Raw genomic sequence first — 21,418 nt, 5'->3', positions numbered from 1 at the left:
TATTACAAAAGGGTATCAGGTTTTCATAATTCTGAATAACTGCCTTGGATACAACTTGATGGAACTGGTACTTCCTTCTCCCCAGGAAAAAAAAAATCCCTGGTTGCATTTTATTCAAAGACAGTGCTTAGTCATCCACCTTTAGGAATGGATTCTAGGTTGGGATTTCTCAAATAGGAGGAGGCTGCTATTCCGCTCTGTTCAGTCTAACACCCAGATATGGCTCAAGATTAAAGACCTACTGCTGCTCCCATTGTCTGCTACTGGTTCCTTATTTTACTTCACATATAGCTTGCATTTTAAAAATGGAAATTTTCTTCTATCGTTCAGTACAAAATTTTTACAAGGCAGTTCATTACAGGTATCAGAAACATACCTCCTTTTTTTTGGACAGCAGTTTCAAGCCATAAAATGCTTGAAAGATGCATAAAGAAGAACAAAACAGTTACAGAGCTTAGGTACATCACAGAAGAGTTAAACAACTGATATTACTTCTCTGAACAGGAATTGATTTGTACCCAACTTGGAAATCACACCTTTGTCTTTGTGCTGGTTTTGGCTGGAATAAATATAATTTTCTTCATAGTCTTTGGTGTGGGCCTGTATTTTGGATACTGTGTGGAAACACTGTTGATAAGAGAGGGATGTTTTTTGTTATTGCTCAGCACTGTTACACAGAACTGAGGCCTCCTTGCCCCAGCCCACCAGTGAGGGGGCTGGGGTTGTACAGGGGGGAGGACGCAGCCTGGACAGTGACCCCAGATGACTGAAGACACATCCCAGACCATATGGTGTCATGTTCAGCATATAAATCTGGGGAAAGAAAGAAGGGGGATATGTTCAGAGTGATGGCATTTTTCTTAAATCATCATCCTGGGTGATGGATTCCTGCTTTCCAGGGGATAGCTCTACACTGCCCATGCGAAGTGGTGAATTAATTCCTGGGTTTGCTTTGCTTGTGCATGTGGCTTTTTACCTATTGGACTGCCTTTATCTGAATGCTTGAATTGTCTTTTTTCCCCTCCTGATTCTCTCACCCAGCTCAGCAGGGATCATTAAGCAAGTGGCTGCGTGCGGCTTAGTCTGGGATTAAACCACAGCAGGAACTTGGAGTTCCTCTAAGAACTCAGGCGTTGAAGTTGTAGTTTGGGGAAGGATATTGTGATTTTATACCTCTCTTGTGCTCTTGAAGCTGAATTCACTAAATATTTTAGGTAATCCCAAGAGCCTGTTTGAGTTATGGAAGCTAATTCCCAAGGACATCTGCAAATCCTGAGGAAATGTATCTCCTGCTCCTGAAATCGCTGTCTGTGCTCAGCCCCTCAAGGAGAGCATGCAAGAGTTCTGCAAGGAAGTCTTCAGTTGCTACATTATTCTTTATCCTGGTGAAATTATCTCTAGCCTGATCTTAGACTTTTTAATGTTTTAGTCTTTCTAGCCTATATAAAAAACATAAAAAACAGTGATAATTTTCTCTATAGATAGAATTAGTCTGTCTAATTAATTAGTTATAGCCAAAAGTACATTTTCAGCACAGAGGTGACAAGGTACAAAAATACAATTTATGAAACTATCCTGACTTTAACCTCTCCTGGATAGCAGCATTTTAGTGATCCCTGCTTTTCTATTACTTGGATTTTCTGGGGTTTTAACACTAATTACTTATGGCTTTAAGCATGCCCCTTCCTGTTCATCTGCACCCTATTCCTCTGTTCAGAAATGTTGTGTTCATGGTGGAATTTTTTACCATGTATGAATAGTCTGTATTCCTTCTTTCATACTGAAGCAGTTTTCATGTGTGGGCAGTTCTTCTCTGGAGAAGTCCTTGTAAAACTGACCCCTGTGTTGTTAGAATCAATTCTGGATATGATACGAGGGGAAAAAAAAAATCAGAGACTGGTAAAGATGGGTAAAGCAGATTGGAACCCTGCAGAGCTTTGAAGGATTTCTGGAAGTGAAGCTGTGAATGGTCTATCATTAATAACAAAGGAAATAAGCAGAGTAGTTTTGAGATTTTTTTTTTTCCCCCAGAGATTAAGCCTTCTGATAAATTTCTTCACATCAGTTTCTGCATAGATTTCCAAATGCACAGAAAGGTGATAAGGGAAAGCTCATGTCTTGCATAATGCTGCTGTATGGCATAATGCCACAATTTTGGTCTCTGTTTCAGCTTGGGAACCTTTATCAAGTTATGGAGAGAAATTAAATATAGCTGGGATGGCTGTCTTCAGTCCGTTGTCTCCCTATGGGAACAGCTTGCACTGTATTGTCATTTCATTGTCTTTGAGAATTTATTTTGTGCAATGTGAGTTTTGAGTTACACCGAGGGTTACACTCAGGTTACACTTATTGTCTACTGCATCAGTCTTTGTTCTCTTCTGTTTGAATGGAATTAATTCCTAATTTTCAGTATTGGATTGTTTTGCTTTTACCTTTTCAAAAATTTAGTACTAATCAGTGCTGTATGAACTACTTAAAAGGTCTAGACCTTCTTTTTCATATGTAGAAGTCTTCCTTACTGAGGACTAGAGGTTTCAAACAGGATAATACATCTTAATGTAGGTTAGTATACAACTCTTTTATTAATAATATTGAAGTACTCAGGCTACTAGAGCTGTGCTGTTTTAATCATAGTTATAATAAATCACGGTACAATTTTCTAGTGGAGTGGAACTGTTTAATTGTTGTTTAAACTGAAATGGACAGTGATCATCACACTATTTGTTTAACTGTGCTTATCTGCTAATGTTGCTACCACTGCTACTAGATACTTTTTATTTAGGTGTCTGAGACCTTAATTATAATCTCTCTTTTTGACTTTACTACAATTAAATAATCTGTTATCATAATGCTTGTGCTATGGCTGTGCTATGGTTGCGGGCTATGGCTGGAGGCTTGATAGCCTGAGCTGTCCCTGAAATGCTACTGAATGGGTTCTCCTCAGCTGCTTTTCAGAAACAGCAGGTGCCCTCTTGCTACACCTACACATCTCTTTGTATCCCCATTTGTTTTAACCACGGCAAGCAATCATGACAGCATTGGGATTTTTTAGCCTTTTGTTCCCCCTCTGATAATTGGATTTCTGGGTTCAAATAACTTACTTATCCAAGCAGAGTAAAAAAGAAAAAGAAACCAAATCTTTCAAGTACCACTACAGCACTCTAGCTATAAGCCTCTAAGCATGTTTACCTGGAGGAAGTACCAGGTGGCAAGTATGACAAATTCTTTACTTTGATAATGACATTGTCCAAATAAAATTTCAAGCATGCACCTGAATTTAAAATGGAAATCTGGAACCTCCAGCCCTAAGTATTAATCTGTTCAGAAACAGCACTGGTATGTGCCTTGATTTTTCATTGCTAATGTACTTTGTTTTGAGGCCCTTCTGCTGAACTCCCATGTGGACACGTCTTTGTATACAAGTTAAAAAAAGTACCTGCATTAGGAATCTCATTGGTTTTGCCTCTGTTTTTCATAGTGTAGTCCTGAACCCCTGTTTCTGTGGTGCACGCAATATTTCTGAAGTTATCATAACCTGAAGGGGAGGGCATCAAATAAAATGATGACCCAAGAAGATGCTGCAGCTTGATTTTGAACACGTGACAGAAATTCATAAAAGGAATAGTTTTTTTATTGTATTAATTAAGTTGCAGGGACTGTTAAGTTAAACTTAAAATAACCCTTTTAAAAGTTGTTGAGGATAATGAATTACCCAGGAGGAGTTAGAGCCTGCTGCTGCCAACTAAAGTGCTTGGAGACTTGAGATAGAAGTGAACGATAAGAAGCAGCTTTCATGCATTCAAATAAATTACATGTTGGGCTTGGCTTAATCCTGGCAGCAGAATGATCTCAGGGGTTTTCCCTACATTATCTTGGTCTATGATTATGCAAATATCCTTTTAATGTAGCGACTCCTTAACAGGAAATTAGTCTCATACTTGCTCATATGCTCTTGCAATCAACAGACACTTGCTTGCAAAATCCTAGTGTGTCTGAGATACAAAAGACACATTAACTGTTTTAAGTACCAAAATTTTGCAAACAGACAATAACAGGACATGCCCAGATATGTCAGGGATGTAGCAGATGAATCAGGAAAGAGATGTTTGCAACACAAAAATATTCCTGGGTTTGAAAGTTCAACCAGAATGCAAATGGTACTAAGTTTACATTTGGTTTCAATGATTGTAAGGAAAACACCAGAAGGAAGAAAGTCTTACAGAAAAGCAGGATTAAAACTGAATAAAGCACGGAAATGAGACAAAGCATAAAGACAAAAGAAATGGAATCATTTGTGTTAAGTGCCCAGCAACCTGCAGAGCCCAGGCAATGAGCAGTCGTCATTCACACATATTCCTTATTGCAGTGTTCTCAGGAACTGCCCTGCAATGGGGACTGTCAGGGTAACCTGCTTTGTCTGGAGAACAGGAACTAAAAAATGACATTATAAAACAGAGCTTTCATCTGGAAAGACAGAGAGCTGGTGTCCTTTGGGAAGGGAGAAATTGGAGTCACAAAAATTGTGCTGTGTTACTTTTGGTAGTCTTAATGCACATTTGAGTAAGCAGGATAGCTTAGTTCCTGATTTCTTGGGTTTGTAAATTCCTTCTAGGTGAAATCAAGTTATGTAACCTTTTTCTTAAGTACAAGTTTCTAGCATGGGGAAAAAATACCAATTAGATATTTGATATCAAACTGGGACACAGCAGTGATTAAGTTGGCAGCTTGTACTCAAGGTGACCTTCTCTGGTTTTTTTCTTTCTTACTCCTGATTGAAATAAAGACAGCTACATCCTTGGAGTTAAGAGGGGAGCCTAACAAAATAAATCCCATAACTTTCCAATGGGATTTAGGGTAGTATCTGATTAATTCAAGGTCTTTTGAAACTCCCATCAAAGTGAACTGTTCAAGGCATGACCTTAAGGTAACAGTTCAATCAGCCACAAAATCTAGACATCCAGCTCTTTGTTTTAAATATAAAACCTATTCTTTCTTCTATATCCAGTGTATTCTGTTTGTAATAACCAGAAATTACCATTAGAGAAATTGAAGCTAATCTGAGGCTCATTAAGGAGACAGAATTTATGCTTAACTACTTAAATAAATTCCTGTTGATCTGGTTTCTGGAGATTAACCTGTAATTTTATCTGTCATAGATGGGAGAAATTTGCTAGTCCAACAGCACAGTCTCTTAGAGTTAAAAACCCCAACAGACATATATAAGTACATAGTGTGTTTGTCAATGCTACTCAGAGTATATGAATTTCCTTGATTCCCATCCACACAAACATGCTCAATCCATTTTTTTTTTGTACTGAGCATTAGGCAGTCACTGGTTTTCTTTGACTACTCTAGGAAAAACTAGAAGATTCTAGATTAAGTGTGCAGACTACAGAAAAATTTAAAAAATTAATATTTGGAATTGCTTTTGATTTCAATAGATTAAAATAGAATAAAATCCTAAGAAACAGGCAATGGATGTGGTTCCACTAGAGGTTTCATCTCCAAAATAACTTTTCAATGGTGCACTCAGTATATGCTGAAACTCTGGCATTCCTATTTAGCAGAAATACAAGCCTGTGCTAATCAAGTCAACCAAAAGCCAGATTTTATTTACCATCCATTATATGCAGCAAAACCTTTAGCAGTACCAGGATAAATGCCTGAGATCTCTTTTTCAGACTTAGGGACTTAAAAATTCACTCCTAAAAATCAGATTAGGTAGCATTCTTCTGGAGTAACATTAAGCCTTTAACATTAAGCCAACTTGAAATTTAAGCAAACATCCAGACCCATGAAGGGTCAGATTAGTTGGTAGCAAAGTGCAGGCTCCTCTGTCCCTGTTACAAAAGTCTGTCTCAGCTCAGAGGGCTGTCCTTGCACACAGCCTGGCTCTGTAAGGAACAACTTTTTATTGTATCTAGGAAAACAAAACAAAACCAAAGCTTGCAAGAACAAACCCGAAATACAAATACGAAGTTGCTTGAAAAATGAAGTATTTTCAGGGGTTTTTAATTGTTTTGAAATCAGGAAGGATTAATATCAAACTATATATTTTCTTCTACTCCTCAGTATGGGAGTAATCCATTAAGAATGTTCCAGGGATCTTTTTTCCCATTTGCCATCTTCTGTAAAATAGCAAAAAACTGTTACAAACCTGTTTGCCAAAATGTGTGGCAAAAAAACAATTTAGAGGAAGGCTACTGGTTTATTTGTAATGTTCCACTAGTCAGTGGGCTTTTTTAATATTAATTTTTTAATTAAAATTTCAGAGTTGAAGAGGATGCCAATTGTTCAGGCATTACAGCATTTACAACAGAACATACATTGGCATCATAACTGCTTACGGTAAGTTAAGAGTTCTATCTCTTTAACATTTCGAGATCCTGTATTTTGCAGTTTTATTTCCTTCTTGGAAAGCAAGCAGGATGTTTGCTAGGAAGTTACTTTTATTGAGAAACGTTGGAACTTACTTAGCTTTTTGGATGAGCCATTTAAGTGGGAATTATGTCATTCTGCCATGAGCCTATCTGTGATACTAAACCTAGATAATCAGCTTTGGTGGAGATCAAGTCTTTGCTGCAAACACAGAAAAACACCAAGCTGGCTTAAAAGCCTAATATTCACATCAGGAAAAGAGATAGACTTAAAAATTATGTGAGTGAATAAGCTTTGAATCATATGAGACATTTTCCTATTTTTGTTCTACATAATCAGAGCTGAACTGCCAGAGCTTTGTGAGCACTTCAGGAAACAGTAATCATTTCACAGGGTTTAGGAAGCCATCAGAGTTGTGAAGGCATTAATTTTTTTGATGAGGATTCATATGAGAAGACAGGAGAAGGGTGCATTTAACTAATTTCCAAATCATTAAATGGGACTCTGAGCACCTAGGAATCCTGTATGAAATAACTTAACTACTACTGTAGAAATGTGATTATTTACAGAATTTAGAAAGGCTACAGAGCAAATTGTAGCTGCATGAGAAAGTGGATATTGTAACTCATACAACGCCAGAGGAATATATTTGGCAAAAAATACCTTTCCTCATGAGTGTTCTTTTATGGTTTGTCTTTACGTATGCAAAATAAAAAGCCATCAAATGTAAAATGTTCTTCATCCTTGTAAAACATCAGTATAATGGAATGATACAATTATCACCTGTTCTGAAATCATAATCAGAATACCACACAAAGTTATTTTTTGCAAAAATCAGACAGTTTAAATAAATAATTAAAGGCCACAATCAATAGATGGCAGCTAGATTTCAAGACTAATTGGATTGTCACATGAAATGTTTTTATTAGTACATCCACAGGGAAGAAAAGCTGAGAGAATTACAGTCTGCTTTCCCTTAAAGTCAGCTGCACCTCTCAAGTCTTGAACACATTTCAGAGATCTTTTATGCTTAAGTGAAGCAGCCTGTCCAAAGTCACTGTCTGGTCTAAAAAATAGCATTTTCACACAAGTTCTTACTGCAATCCACATACACTCAGAAGATGTGGAATGTGACAAACTTTGCCCCTGACAAACGTCTAATAATGAAAAAACGTATCAATAAACATATAGCAAATAACCTGTAGTTACTCAGTGATAACCATTATTTACCATAACCAAGGTCCCCCTAAGGGTTAAATGTTGCACACTGCACGTACAGAGGTACAAGAAGGAAGGGCAAACATGCCTAAGGTACACAAACACTGACCTTAATTGTCATCCCCCGGAAAAGGGGGAAGCGGTGTCTGCCATCTCTGGCATCAGCCATCTCCTCTTGCCCGGGCTCTAGGTTCTCTTTGGACCCACCTTTGACTCGATTCAGTGTTTTTATCAGTGACTAAGTAGTAGGAAATAATTGAAACAATTTTTTCCTCACTCCCACAGTAGTTTTATTTTAGGCCGGAGAGTTAATTCACCTCATGGAAGCTCCAAAAAAGTGCCAGAGATGATGGAATGGGAAGTGGTGGAAATGCACAGCCCCTAGCAGAAACCAGGGCCAGCTGGCACTTAGCCTGGCTCAGCTCACCTTTGGGACTGAGGTCTCAATACCCAATTAGAAAATTGGTCAATTGAGCTTACACTGATGCCACCAGGAGGCCAGTCCAGAAGATTTTGAAAGAAGATTCTGTCATAATTATGCGAGACTGTGTTTGAATGAGCAGGTTGATTAAATCTACCTTGGGGTGGGGGCTAAGCAGAGGTCATACAAAGCTGTTATTCAAAGTAAAGGAATTAAAAAAGATAAGACCCAGAGCAGTCCCTCAGTAACAACTGCAAAATACATGCTATAAAATTTCCTTCTCATTGTAATGACAATTAGGAGAGTTTAAAAATACATATGCTACAGGCTTAATTTAAAAAAAGAAAAAAAACCCTGAAAACATAAATACGAACATGGTATGAAGGAATCAACAGTTCAAACAATGCTTTAAACTTTATTAACTTCTAATTAAGGGGCTGTCGTCACTTTTTTCTGGAAGAATAAAGGCTACAATAACTTTCAGAAATGCAGACTTATTTCAAGTTAAATGATGTAGCATTAGGGCAGGATCAACAAGTGCAGGTTGTTGAAATATGAATTTTTAAGGCACAAAAGCAAAATGGGACATTAGTTCTCCAAAGTTTCTCAAAGTATTTTTGCATCTGAATTTTCATTCCTTCTACTGTGGCATTCCACAGGACTTGGAAATTGCAATGATTGTTCAGTAGTTGTTTTGTTTTTTTTTTAACTGTCCTTTAATTCTTGGGTGCATTTAACAGTTAAAAGTTGCTGCTCTCAATTGTCAATCAGCTGAGGATCAGCACCCCCTTCTGGCTTCAATAGTGTGGGGTGAAAGCTGGAATCCCATAATCATGTAAGAAACCTGCACAGGAGAAACAAAGTAAAAGCAAAAATATTCTAAAACTTGTCAACATAAATAGTGCCACTATAGTAGCCCAACTTATCCAACTGCAGGGGCGGAGGAGTAGTTTTAGAATGGCCCTTGTGGGCCATGAGGTAGCTTTGTGCAGGAGGGGCAGCCAGCGTGTCTTCATCACTGCAGGCAGCAGCAGCACGTTGAATGCCTGCTGAGGCAGAGGCTCACTGACAGCACACCTCCTGCCCCACTGCTTTGCTCAAGAAATGCCTTTATAATCTTAGTACTGGTACCTTTAAATTTGTATTTTCCAACTCTGAAGTGTTATGCTACCACTGCATTTTGCCATACCAAGCTGTACATATATGAGAATTGTTTCAGGTATCCTTCAGGTAGAGTACCCTGATCGTATTATCTTTGGGCTTTAACTTCAAAAATTTCTTATGAAAACTTTCAAAACTGATCATTGCTATAGTAGAAAACAGAAAGTTAATGTGATTTCCTACATGAGGTAAACAGCTAACACCAATCAGTGAAACTCAACCAGCCGCACTGAAGGAAAAAACCAACCCCCCTAAAACCCTCAACCAACCCACCACATAAGTAATATCACTGAGATGGTCTGAAATCAAACCTGATCCTGCAAGCAGAACAAATGTGGGTGTTTAGACATCTCTGTCCATATCACCCCACTAGGCTCTGGCCTTTTTAGTCCATTGGCTTTTCTGGAAATGCTTGATATTTTTTTGTTTTAAAAAGAAATCACACTCCATGTTGTACATTGGCACTAAAGATCCACTGGACATACCTAGCTATTAATATATATATATTTTGCTGCATTGTGTGGAAAAGGAGCACTGTTTCAGGCATAGACACAACTGCAGTGGTAATGGAGCAGAATGGGGGAAGATGAGCAATACTGAAGTTTCCTGAGTGGGAAAGCAGACTGAAGTGATGGTGTCATCTATAGTCTCTCCCTCCAAACAGATCATCTTTACAGATAAATTCACACCTGAGTATAAATGTTGTTGACATTTACAAGATCCCATTTTCTCTTGCTGGATGTTTTGAAGGATCTAGCCCGTGCTGCTTCATCTGCACTGCAATATCAAACAAGTAGTCATAACATTCACACCTAAAATAAATAGGGAAAAAATGCAAAGTAAGTAAAGCTCAAGCCTTATCATGTTTTATGAAAATCAGTATTTTCCTTCCTTAAGATTTTATCACCAATGTGATAGTCTGACTGGACAGCTCTATTATTGTTTATTTCCAATGCTGTGGAATGGAAAGTGCCACTTTCCTACATAATATTTATTTGCTGCATTTCCATCAGCAGATGAGGTAAATTCCAAAAATGGGACTAGGGAGGGCTACACAAACAGTATTGGCAGGTGTCATATAAAAGCAGAGACTGCCTGCATGTTTCATATGAGAAGGGATTTGTTGACTTGTCTGAAAGGAAAATGTTGGCAACCCTATCAGCCAGCACTGATATGGAAGGAAAACCAAGCAACGGAATCATGGATTAATCCATTCCCAAAAGCTCCCTATACATGCAGTGAGGCCCTAATACTCTGGATCATTGTCCATGGGCTGGAAATATACATGGCATTAAGTTCATTAAGATCTTGAGGCAAGAGACAGCATATTCCTGAACTGTACTCACATAGTTTTGGCTTTTTCCCACGTCTCTCCCCATACATAAACACCGTGACGTCTGACCAGCACAGCACAAGAGTCTGGGTATTTTTCCATTGCACGTGCCATTCTCTCCTTGAGATCCTTCTCTTCTGGTGTATTCTCAATTATAGGAACCACTAGTGTATCATCATATCTAGAAAAAAAAGGACATCTTCATGTATTTAAAAAAACCCTGTGCTTGGATGTATGAAACTTTTCCCTAAGAAAGAAATTATCCTCTGTCTGTGTAAAAAGTTTAATTCTCAGCATTAGATCTTATTCTCTTCTCTTGTGAGTGATGCTGTAGCACAGGAATTCACAGGAACATCTCTCACTCCCAAACACATATTACGCTGGCAATGCCTGAGCTACACTTGAGGCACAAAAAGAAAACAACACTTTAATCTATTAGGTGTAGCTGTTTATTCCCATATCACTTTGTAGTTGGGTCCCTTTACAACTTTTTCAAACTTCTCATCCTGTACTGGCATCATCTACAAGTTTTACCTCAGATTAAATTATTTAAAAGAATCATATCACATAGAAGGAAATGAAGCTGCTTGTTGGAGAGCAGAAAAAAATAATTTAGGTAGTCCAAAAATCTCTGGAAGATTGTCCTGCTAAGGCATATAAATAGAAAGTAGAGTCAACACATGAAAAATAAATTCTCTGTGATGGAGTCATTGGTGGGCTACATGTGATCTTAAGAGAGCTTGAGAACCCCAGCTCCAAAGACAAGATGATGCATGTTACTCAGTGGAACTTGCCTAAGAGTTTCTTCTGAAGAAGGACTGGGATATTTGGCATTGTTTGAACCTTAATTAACACTAGCAGAAACTTGTTTAAATAGTTTTAATAAGTCCCCAGCTCACGTTCAGATTTATCATTGAGATCACATAGATATTTCATGAGTGGATGCTAGTAGTACTTTCTTTTGTGAAACACAGGAAGAAAGCAATGGTAAAAAATCCAACATCAACAGCTTATATTTGAAATCAAATATTCAGAAGATAAAGTCTCATCTCTTACAGTTCTCAATGCTGACACTTTCTCAAGGAAGTTTATAAAAACAGTGAATGAAGAAAGTGAGGTGGTATTTGAAGCTCTGACTCTTATGAATTTGGAATACTAAAATTACACTTGGAGTGTTTGTTAATGAGGCCAAATGAGTTAATGGATTGGCTTCCTAGGTTCTGCTTTCTGCTTGAGCTTGGAAGCTGCTGTAAATATCACAACTGATTCCTAACCAGGACTATAAGCTTTCTATCAAGAACTAATACCTAAAAAATGTCAAGAAGACTCTGAATGAGCTAAATACTTGGGATCTCTTTTTTTAAAAATTGAAATATAAGCAGCCTACATTTAGTCAAACATGGATGTAAAATACCTTGTGACAGTCTGACCTCTTTACTACTGATCTAATTCTCCTTCTATGGAAACCAAAGGTAAAACTAGTGTGGCATCACTGGAGTCATATGTAGGCCAACATATACTTCTGATTATTCTACCTGTAGCATTTTCCTGGACAGCTTCCAAAAAAGATTTATGTAACTAGAAACAACATGCAATCCCTTTTTTGCAAAGCGCCATTTTGTATTTTGAATCCAAGGACCCATTTTTCCTTTGAATTCAGCGGGGAGGCTGGTGTGAGGCAAGCCAGTGGGATCAGTCTAGTGTGAATGAACACGTCCTTATGAGCCATATATCCTAGAGCTTTGATTTCTTGGATTTTTCGGGTAAATTAATAGAATGACACAGAAAACTGGAAGGCATGGAACCCAATAAATCCAATGTTTCCTGACTAACGTTTAGGAGTGCTTAAGAGCTCAAAATGCATATAAAAAATTGTTGTGGATTTTTAAAAAAACAATGTTGTTAGAAAATTGAGTACAAGGGTTTGCATTTTACCACATTAAAAATGCACACGCTAATGGTGACAATAAAGTAAAGTTGGCAAGTCAACCAAAATGGAATAAAATATGCCTGGGCGTAAAATCACATATGGCTTTCTCCCTTGCCAAAGGGCAATAGTTAGATACAAAAAATTAACATCAAAAAGTGGAAAGAATTTAGCATTTCAATTTCTCATCTCCTTGTCACATGTTATATAAATGTTGTTTGCAGATCCCAATTCAACACTCTGTGGGTGGAGACCTCAAAACAAGCCATCACACATAATTTGGAATAACTCAGCACTTACCTCAGAGCTCATCCTTGAAAAGTAATAACATTATCTTTAATGAGCTGTTTATTCTGAATTTTCTTTCAAACTCTGTCAAGTAGATCTGAAATCCTCTACTCTCTTAACATGCCCCAAACTAGCACAGGCAGAGTGATATGTGAAGTCCACCCAAATGTAGTTTGTACATGCTATCAATCCAACCTGGTGCTGGCTGGCTCCAGTTTCAGCTGAATGTTGTACAGATGTGGCAACATCTCAGGATGTAGCTCTTTATTTGGCTTCTTCCTGTAGCTCAACAGACCACAGCAGCCTTGGCAGTACAAGATCTTATCTCAGATCACATACACAGCTTCAGATCTTACAGAAAGCCAGTGGTGACTCATTCATTCCAGAGGTCTTTTTACTTCTTATTCTTAATACTTTGTATTATACACTTTCAAGTATATAACTCAAATGACTTGTATTGATATTGCTGAAAACAAATGATCAAACACCACACCTCTTTTCCTAAATATAGAGAAGTACCTGTAATAGCCTCCTGAAGTACACTTCTGGATTCCTTTTATCATCTCCTGATGGGTAATAGAGAACTCACTCCCTGGGTAAAGGAGGGTAGCCATAACAGCAGCCTTGGAATGTGTATGGATCACTGCACCTGCCCCTAGGAACAAAAAAAAAGAAAATTCAGAATTAATTTTAAAATGTCTCTATTGTGAAAATTTTATTCACATACTAGATTCATTTCCTTTGATTAGGCATCCTAGCAAATGTTGATCTGCTGTAAGAGAGGGAAAATATACAGCAACTTAAATGAAGGTATGAGGTAAATATTCATAAGGGATAAGTATGGATTGTCTTTGGGCACTTGTGTTAACTTTCAGTTAGTGACACATTCCAGGAGAGACACTGCTTATACAAATTCAAGCAGAAACACTACTTGTACATTTCTTTATATACTACAAGGACTGAGACACTCTTAATTTTATCAGAGTTCTGAGGTTATAAGGAATTCATAACCTGAACTTATTTGTTAAATGAAAGTTTAAAGCCTTTTACTTTCTTTTTATGTTTTCCTCAATTATCTGCTGATTCTCTGAAAAAAATCATCATCTTACTGTGTCATGATGGAAAGATAGGTAGACAATAATTATAATCTACTTATAAAGGTGCAACGTTGTTATTCCTTGAGGACACATGTAAGCTGCTTGTGCAGGAAGACCAGAAGAGACTCCCGAAATCCTTTCTAAAATAACAGATGTAAATTTTACACATCAAAAACTCTCTATTACTATCTACCTGCAAAAGAAAAGTTTCATACCGTTTTCATCTATTCCTATTTTATAACTGTTAATCTCAGCCAACGGATGCAAAAGGATTTAAACTGTAATAGCTGAATTGGCAAAACCACTGATGTAAAACTGCTGTAATCCTGGGCTTCCCCTGCAACCTACCAAGATTCTGCACTAAAATCAGTGCTGAAAACATGATCACAGGCATAGCTACAAGACAAGATTAAACTGCAAATTATACTGACAGGATGTTACTGTGGATTATATCCCACTGTGGATATTCCTTTGCATATCAATTTCTTTTATAGTTTCATGTTTATTTCACTGTAACTTCTATGTATAAAGAATATGGTACTGAATAGCAATTTTGTGGATGTACGTATACAGTGTTTCAGTCACTGCTGAACTGCAAACATTGCTACATACCTCTCATAGTGTAGGCATTCATAAAAAGAGGTGTGCACTGGCTTTTCTTTAGTTTCTTGTGCAGTGGAGGACCACTGATGTCCTGTTCATTCATGTCACAAACAAACATATCTTCTGGCTGTAAGAAAGAAGAAATTATTTTGATCTGTGATAGTTTTATTTGATATTTAACCTCAAATAGTTTTGTTTTCCCCTCTAAGAAAACAAATATGTACAAACCACGTATTTAATAGAGAATGTGATTTGAACTTTGTAAAAATGCTGTAATGCTCCATGTTTATTCCAGCTTCTAATAGTAATTACCAACACTGTGTAATGGAAATTAGTATTAGGAACTCTTTTTCCTCAGACTGATGCCATGCAGATATTTGTAAAACTACAATTTTCTCAGAAAGGAGATAGCGTAGCTCAGTAATAACAACTGATCAAAAGGAAAAGTAGTAACTGATTCAAAATAAGAAATGTAGATGTACTTTTCCTGCTCTACTTAAAAGAACCAACAAATGACACAAGTTAAACTTAAAAAATAATACATTTAACTTGTAGAACTATTTCTTTTTAAACTTTGCTATTAGTAGCTTTACATAATTGTTACCTTTTCATCAATTAGCTATTCATAATAGTACAAAGAATTGCTCAAGATAGTAATAAAATTTTAATGTTATTTTTAAAATCAGCAGAAAATACAATTACAGGAGATTTCCTCACTGACTGTGCTTAATCATCTGTTACTGTGAGCACAGACCAGAGCATTGTGGTTGTCTCTCATACCTTTGCCTGCCTTACTTTTGTACATCCCTAGCAAACACTGTTCTAAGACCCCAAGTTTCTAACAGAGAAGAAATTCCTTTCCCTCCTCACTGTATTTATCCTCAGATTCATGAGCTGACAAATCCTTTCCATGTATTACTCTATTCTGGGGCAGTTCCTGCTGTCATGAAACAGGTATTGTACAGCATTCCCCCCTCCTCTTACATTTTGGGTTTTTTTGGAAAGCAGAGGGAGAGACAAGGTCACCTTTTCATGGGGAGAGCCCAGTTATTTACTGAGAATATCAAGACAAATATTTGCAATCACTCAAACGAAAATAAACAGCAATGAGGTGTTAATGTCTATTTACACGGGTAACTTGAAACTGTAGCCAGACAGTTCTAGCCAACCGAGCCTGACAAAGAATAAAGCTGGACTGGAGTAATGCTCCACTCTCATGCTGCTTTGTGTTAATTTAAAGCAAGGAGAACATCAAGACTAATCTACACTGGCCACTGAAACACATACTGGCTTGCTATGATAGTGGAGTACTGGGAGAAATCAGCAGTTGTTTCAAATGCATAACAAGTTTGTAACTTCACGTAAGGAAAAATGAAACTAAACAAAGCCACTTTCATCCATCTCAAGATGAGCTCTGAGGTAAAAGCAGTTTAACACACCTGTATTCTTTCCTTTTGGACTCCTGAAGGAGCGATGTAGATTTCATCCCTAGGAAAATTTGCAGATGAGAAAAATCAGTAAACACAGCTGAGCAATGACTGTTCCACCAGACAGGCATTCAAGCTCTTGAGCCACTGAAAAGGAAATAGCAAATCTAGACCCTCACAATTAAAAAACTTTCTTATTCTTTCCATACATTGACAGGTAGATAGTTTTCAAAATAAAACCAAATTGTACAAGGGCAAATAAAACCTTTAATTTGCAGGGGTACAAAACCCTGCTTTCAATTTGACAGATATCTGAAACACAAGTAAGAAGTGCAGCCTTATTTTTCCAACAAAGAAAAACAGCCTCTCCCTGCAGTAACTCAAATTCTTAGAATTCAGAATAAAAATTAAATTAGAAATTGCAAACAGATACTGATCTGTGACATGGCAGGTGACAAAACCATTACATAAAACTCCATAAACTATCTTTAAACAGTAATAATTATCTGCAACATTCAACATTGTAAATACATTTTTTTGAAGTGTGCAGGTTAGGTTTCTAGTGCAGTTCCATGTTTAGTTGTGTTGATAAACAGATAGCACTAATTCAGTGTAATTAAATGACTGAAATTAAGAAGTGCATCACTTCTTGCAAGGACTACATGAACAAAAAACTGTAAAAACTGAAACTAAAATGATTTCAAGATGGCACTGCATTCTTTTCATTATTAACACAAAAACCCCCACTATATTCTGTCTCTGAACTGCAATCACTATTTGGCTTCAGCAGTCACGTACTAAATTCAGGAGCACAGAGACATCTAGTGAATAATTAGTCAAGTTACAGACACGTTTCCTATGGACCATGGGATCTTTGTAGTTCTGGACAAGAGTATGGAGCTGGAGAAGAGTCTGAGCACAAGTCTTGTGAGGAGCAGCTGAGGGAGCTGGGGGTGTTTAGCCTGGAGAAAAGGAGGCTCAGGGGTGACCTCACTGTTCTCTACAACTGCCTGAAAGGAGGCTGTAGTCAGGTGAGGTTGGTCTCTTCTGCCAGGTAACCAGCGACAGGACAAGAGGAAGTTACCTCAATTTACATAAGGAGAGGTTGAAATTGGATATCAGGAAAAATTTCTTCACTGAAAGTGTTACCAAGCATTGGAATGGGCTGCCCAGGAAGGCAGTTGGCTCACCATCTCTGGAGGTTTTCAAAAGACCTTTAGGCATGGTGCTTAGGAATGTGGTTTAGTGGTGAACTTGGCAGTGGTAGGTTTATGGTTGGACACTCGATGATATAAGGATTTTTACCAATCTAAACAATTCTATGATTTTAATTCTTCCAAAAATGAAACTCTTAAGATGATGTACTATGTGGTAAAATGTCTGTGAAGCACAGAAAAATGTCGCTTTATCATATTTATAATTTTTGACATACATGAATTAGCACTGCTGGCATTGCATTAATTTAGTCTTGACTCATTTGTATGAGCAAGATAAGAAATTAAGTGGTAAACTCAGTTACTTATGACAGACACACAATTTTTCTTAAACCAGATTTTTTTATTTTTTAGAACTTAACCAGAAAGAGAAAAATCTGATGATAAAATAAAGTCTTCAACGACAAGATACCTCACAAAGAATTCTACATCCATTTTTAACATGCTATGCCAAGTCCAAATTGGCATTTGTTTTCCTTGATAGTTGATATGAACTGCACAGTGAGTAAGGCTGATTAAGATTACCTGGTAAAAACAGTTGTTATATTTGAATCAAATTTCAACTGTTCCTTTACATTTTCCTTTCTAACAATGCCAAGTAAACAAGCTATAGAACTACTAAGGAAAACTATATTAATGCATTCTCTGATAATGCCAGTTGTCTTGCCAAAACCAACAGGAGTTGCACTGGAATGACAAAGAAAACAGGCTACATTTAGGTACTGATGACAAATCAGTGCTAGAAAGGTCTTCCCACAGAATTTACCATTTTCATTCATTATTACTGTTGTGGCTTTCCATGCAAAATCAAGCAGGGAGGTGAAATGACCTGCACAAAGCCCAAACAGCATCAATATGAGCATTTAGGGTCCTTTATTCACATTCATATACATATATATATATATATATATACATACACACACATATAATAGATTTTTGAATAGCAATGCTGTTTGTGTATGCATGCAAGTGTACACCAGAAAAATGAGAGGTCAGATACTCTCAAGGTCGTGTCACAGCCTGGTGACTGGGCACGGAACTGCAGGCACTGTGCAAGGCTCTTTGCACAATGAGGATTTATCTTCTTTTCAGTGGCCACTGAGAGGAGCTCTGTTCCCACGAAAAGGATTGGAGATTATGAAGAGGTGGGAGACAGGCAAATTAAAACACAAAGTGGTGCTTCTTTGTAGGAGACACAGACCAAAAATTGTTGTTACCTGTCGTGCTTTAATTATACGTAAAGTATTTGTCTCCTCAGAAATTGCCTCAGTGCAACAGCAGTTTCCTTCTGAGAGGAAATATCTGGCCTGTGAAATACATCCAGGGTGAGACTGATCTTATTTAACCACAGGCATTTGAAAGCCGTGTGCCTGATGTAACCCACTCAATTCCATAGTCAGTGAAGTGAAAAAGGGGGAACACGTTGTTCTTTAAAGGCAATTCATCTACCTTAAAAAAAGGTAGGAAAAAGGACAGGATAAGGTCACTCTTTGACATTGTCTCTTCCCATTGAAGGGACTGCAATGATTAATTCAGACTATTCACCTTCCTCCATATGGTTAATTTTGGCACACTGCTCATTTCCTCCTCTAACTTCTTGCCCACTCCCAACTTGCAAACACTTCTCATGGAGCTGAAAAGCCCTCACCAAGTACTAAACACAGCCACCTCTCTCACCACCACATTGTCTCTCCTTCATCATCACTTACCCATGTTTCAAGCTGATTCCTCCACCAGTTCCTGTTACCCAGCCTAAACCATAAAACAGCCTACAAAGCTCTGGGATAAGATTCCTTGGATGTAACCCATCCTAAAAAGAAAATAAATAAATAAATGAGAAACCATCAGAAACACCTCACACCTAAGATTTCAAGCTCTCAAACTGAGTTTAGAGGATTAGTACTTTCATACTGCAGCAAAATGGTCTAATTTATGCTAATGAATTTCAATTACAAAATAACTGCATGCTTACACAATGCCCTTAATGCTCTGCCAGGGACATCACACGTTGAAACAAACAAAACCTCAAATAAGGTGCAAGTCTGACTATCCTTCACAGGAAAGGTCTCACCTAAAATTTGTTTGAGTGCAGTGGCCCATAGATATACCAGCAGGAGTATATTATGGACTATTGCACAAAGAAGAAGGGAAAACAAATGCATCTAACATTACCAATTTTTAAAAGCTTGACTAATACTTTTCCTATTAATCAGTTTTTCTGTAGGTTTATTTTGCTTGATTTACAAATTTCAGTAGACTTTATTAGTCAATACACATCTTTAAATAGCACTCAAAAATACCACAGAAAATATATGCAAATTATTTTATGAACTTTACATTCCTACATTTTTACTACATGAGGTTACTTTACATGCAGTTTAGTCAGAAAGAAAATAGCATTATTTTAATATTTCTTTAGGAGGAAAAAAATCCATCTTGCATTTTTCCATATTCCATTGTTTATTGCATTAATATCTATATCTATATATTAACCAAAGGTATCTCTGCTGTCAGAGGTAAGGTTTCTACCTACATTACCACAGTAAAACAGCTGCTTTTATGGTGTGCTTTTATGTAGGATTCGTTTTTTTTTTTTTATTGCATCAACTAGAAGCTTTAAAAGTTTTCTAAAATGACAAATGGTTAGTTTCTCTACTGCTCATCTCGGTCATTAATGCCCACCAAAACCATTTCCAAGAAAAATATTTTGTTTAGCAGCAAGAATCCACCTTGGGGGGGAGTATTTTGTCAACACCAACTAAATAGAGAGACCTAAAGCAGCACGCAGCAAAAACAGCAGGTTATTGATGCCAATACCTCTGCTGAGATGTTTAGAAAGAAATGCTTCCAGGTGGTGCTGGACTTGCACAGCTAAGGGTGGGGATGGAACAGGAGCACGAGGCAGAGGCAGTGGAGAGTGGGAAGGTGAATTCCTGGAGATGGCAGCCTGGGGCACGTTTGACAATGTTTGGAATCTCCTACTCCAACCTCATCTTTACAACCTCTAGTGACAGTGAGATTTGCTCTGTCTTACCAAGGATGGTAGACATGCAGGAGATGGTCTTCCCTCTCATCTGCACTGTGACAATGTTTCATGTATTACAACAACTCAGTCTGCTGCTCTTTTTTGTTGCTTTGCTTTGTTTATGATGAACTGGATTCTTTCCCACTTTCCTGGCAGGCCACATTATCTAGGCTGCTGATACCTCTCATCTCCCTGCTGTCACTTCTGGCTGGTTTTGAAGCTTGGGCTGGTCTCTCCACCAGTGTCACACACAAACCGGAAAGGTGTCTGAGCCTTGTCCAGGCAATGCCTCCAAATGTTCAGTGTTTGATGAAACACAGCACTGCCAGCTCATCTTCTGGTTGTGATGATACATAAAACCCCACTCAAAGACCAACTCAAAAAACCAAAAGAAAACCAAATTACAAAACAAACCTAAACAACTCCAGTTAACATAAAAACAGCCATGAGTCCTGTAGACGCCAGTCTGACAGCTGGCAACATTCTGGAAATTGTACTAAATTTTACAACACGTTTATACAGGTGCACAGAACAGCCAGGGTTGGAATAGACCTCTGGAGACAATTCAGTGCAATCCCAGTGCCGAGGCAGGTGACACAGGAAAGCCTACAGCTGGGCTTTGAATGTTTCCAGGGAGGGAGACTCTCCGCCTCCCTTGGGCAGCCTATTCAGAGCTCTGCCAGCCTCAGCGTAAAGAAGTTCATGCCCGCGTTGAGGTGGAACTCGTGTTTTAGCTTATGATCACTGCTCCTGGAGTGCCGGACACTGGCTCTGCCTGGATCTCGCCTGAATTTCCTCCCGGCCGCCAGGGCACGCTGCCCGCTCACAGTCAGCTTGCCATCCACCTGTACTCCCAGGGCCTCCCTCTTAATCAGCAGCTGCGAGGCTGCTGGCCAGTTGGCGAGGCTCAGGAGCAGCCCAGCCCCGCGCTGCCGGGGCTCTCGGAGTGGTGGCGCGGCCCCGCCGCCCCCCGGCCCCGTTACCTGCGCCGCGTCCCCGCCGGCGGCCGCCATGGCGCGGCCAGCGCGGGGTCCTTGCTCGGGGGCCTCTATGGGGCGCCGCGCGGGCGCCTGCGGAGCGCTGGGCATGGCCCGGCCGCGGGCAGCGAGCCGAGCCGCGGCGGGCGGGATGGAGAGGCCGCTGCTCTCCTCCCGGGCCGAGAGCCGGCAGGGACCAGAGGAGAGACAGGTGTGCCCCTGGAACGACCTGCCAGGCTGGGGGCGGGTGTCCGCGCTATTGGATTTGCCCGTGCCTGGGGCGATCGAGGCGGCCAATGCCACGGCAGGTGCCGCGGGCGGGGCACGGGGGCTCGTTGAGGCTGGCCCC

The 21,418-nt window shown here is 38.8% G+C and overlaps 2 protein-coding genes across 2 annotated transcripts in view; one reads left to right on the top strand and one right to left on the bottom strand.

Moving 5' to 3' along the window:
- Positions 1-8,407: 8,407 nt before the first annotated feature.
- Positions 8,408-21,331, bottom strand: APIP (APAF1 interacting protein). Its single transcript, XM_064714543.1, has 8 exons — positions 21,076-21,331; positions 18,777-18,877; positions 15,866-15,914; positions 14,436-14,553; positions 13,246-13,381; positions 10,525-10,692; positions 9,868-9,990; positions 8,408-8,861 (listed from the first exon to the last, which is right to left on the bottom strand). Exons 1-7 carry the CDS (start codon positions 21,178-21,180, stop codon positions 9,891-9,893), a joined length of 777 nt encoding a protein of 258 aa, XP_064570613.1. The 5' UTR covers positions 21,181-21,331; the 3' UTR covers positions 8,408-8,861; positions 9,868-9,890.
- PDHX (pyruvate dehydrogenase complex component X) overlaps positions 21,201-21,418 on the top strand; it is a 33,762-nt gene continuing 33,544 nt past the window's right edge. The window contains exon 1 of the mRNA XM_064714542.1: positions 21,201-21,280. The gene's annotated coding sequence lies outside the window, so the exon portion shown is untranslated. The remainder of the gene's footprint in view (positions 21,281-21,418) is intronic.

This window comes from Zonotrichia leucophrys, chromosome 5 (assembly GCF_028769735.1).
Source record: "Zonotrichia leucophrys gambelii isolate GWCS_2022_RI chromosome 5, RI_Zleu_2.0, whole genome shotgun sequence".
NCBI classification, from domain to species: Eukaryota; Metazoa; Chordata; class Aves; order Passeriformes; family Passerellidae; genus Zonotrichia; species Zonotrichia leucophrys.
Note: the sequence above shows the minus strand (reverse complement) of the source record. Positions and strands in the feature narration are given on the sequence as shown.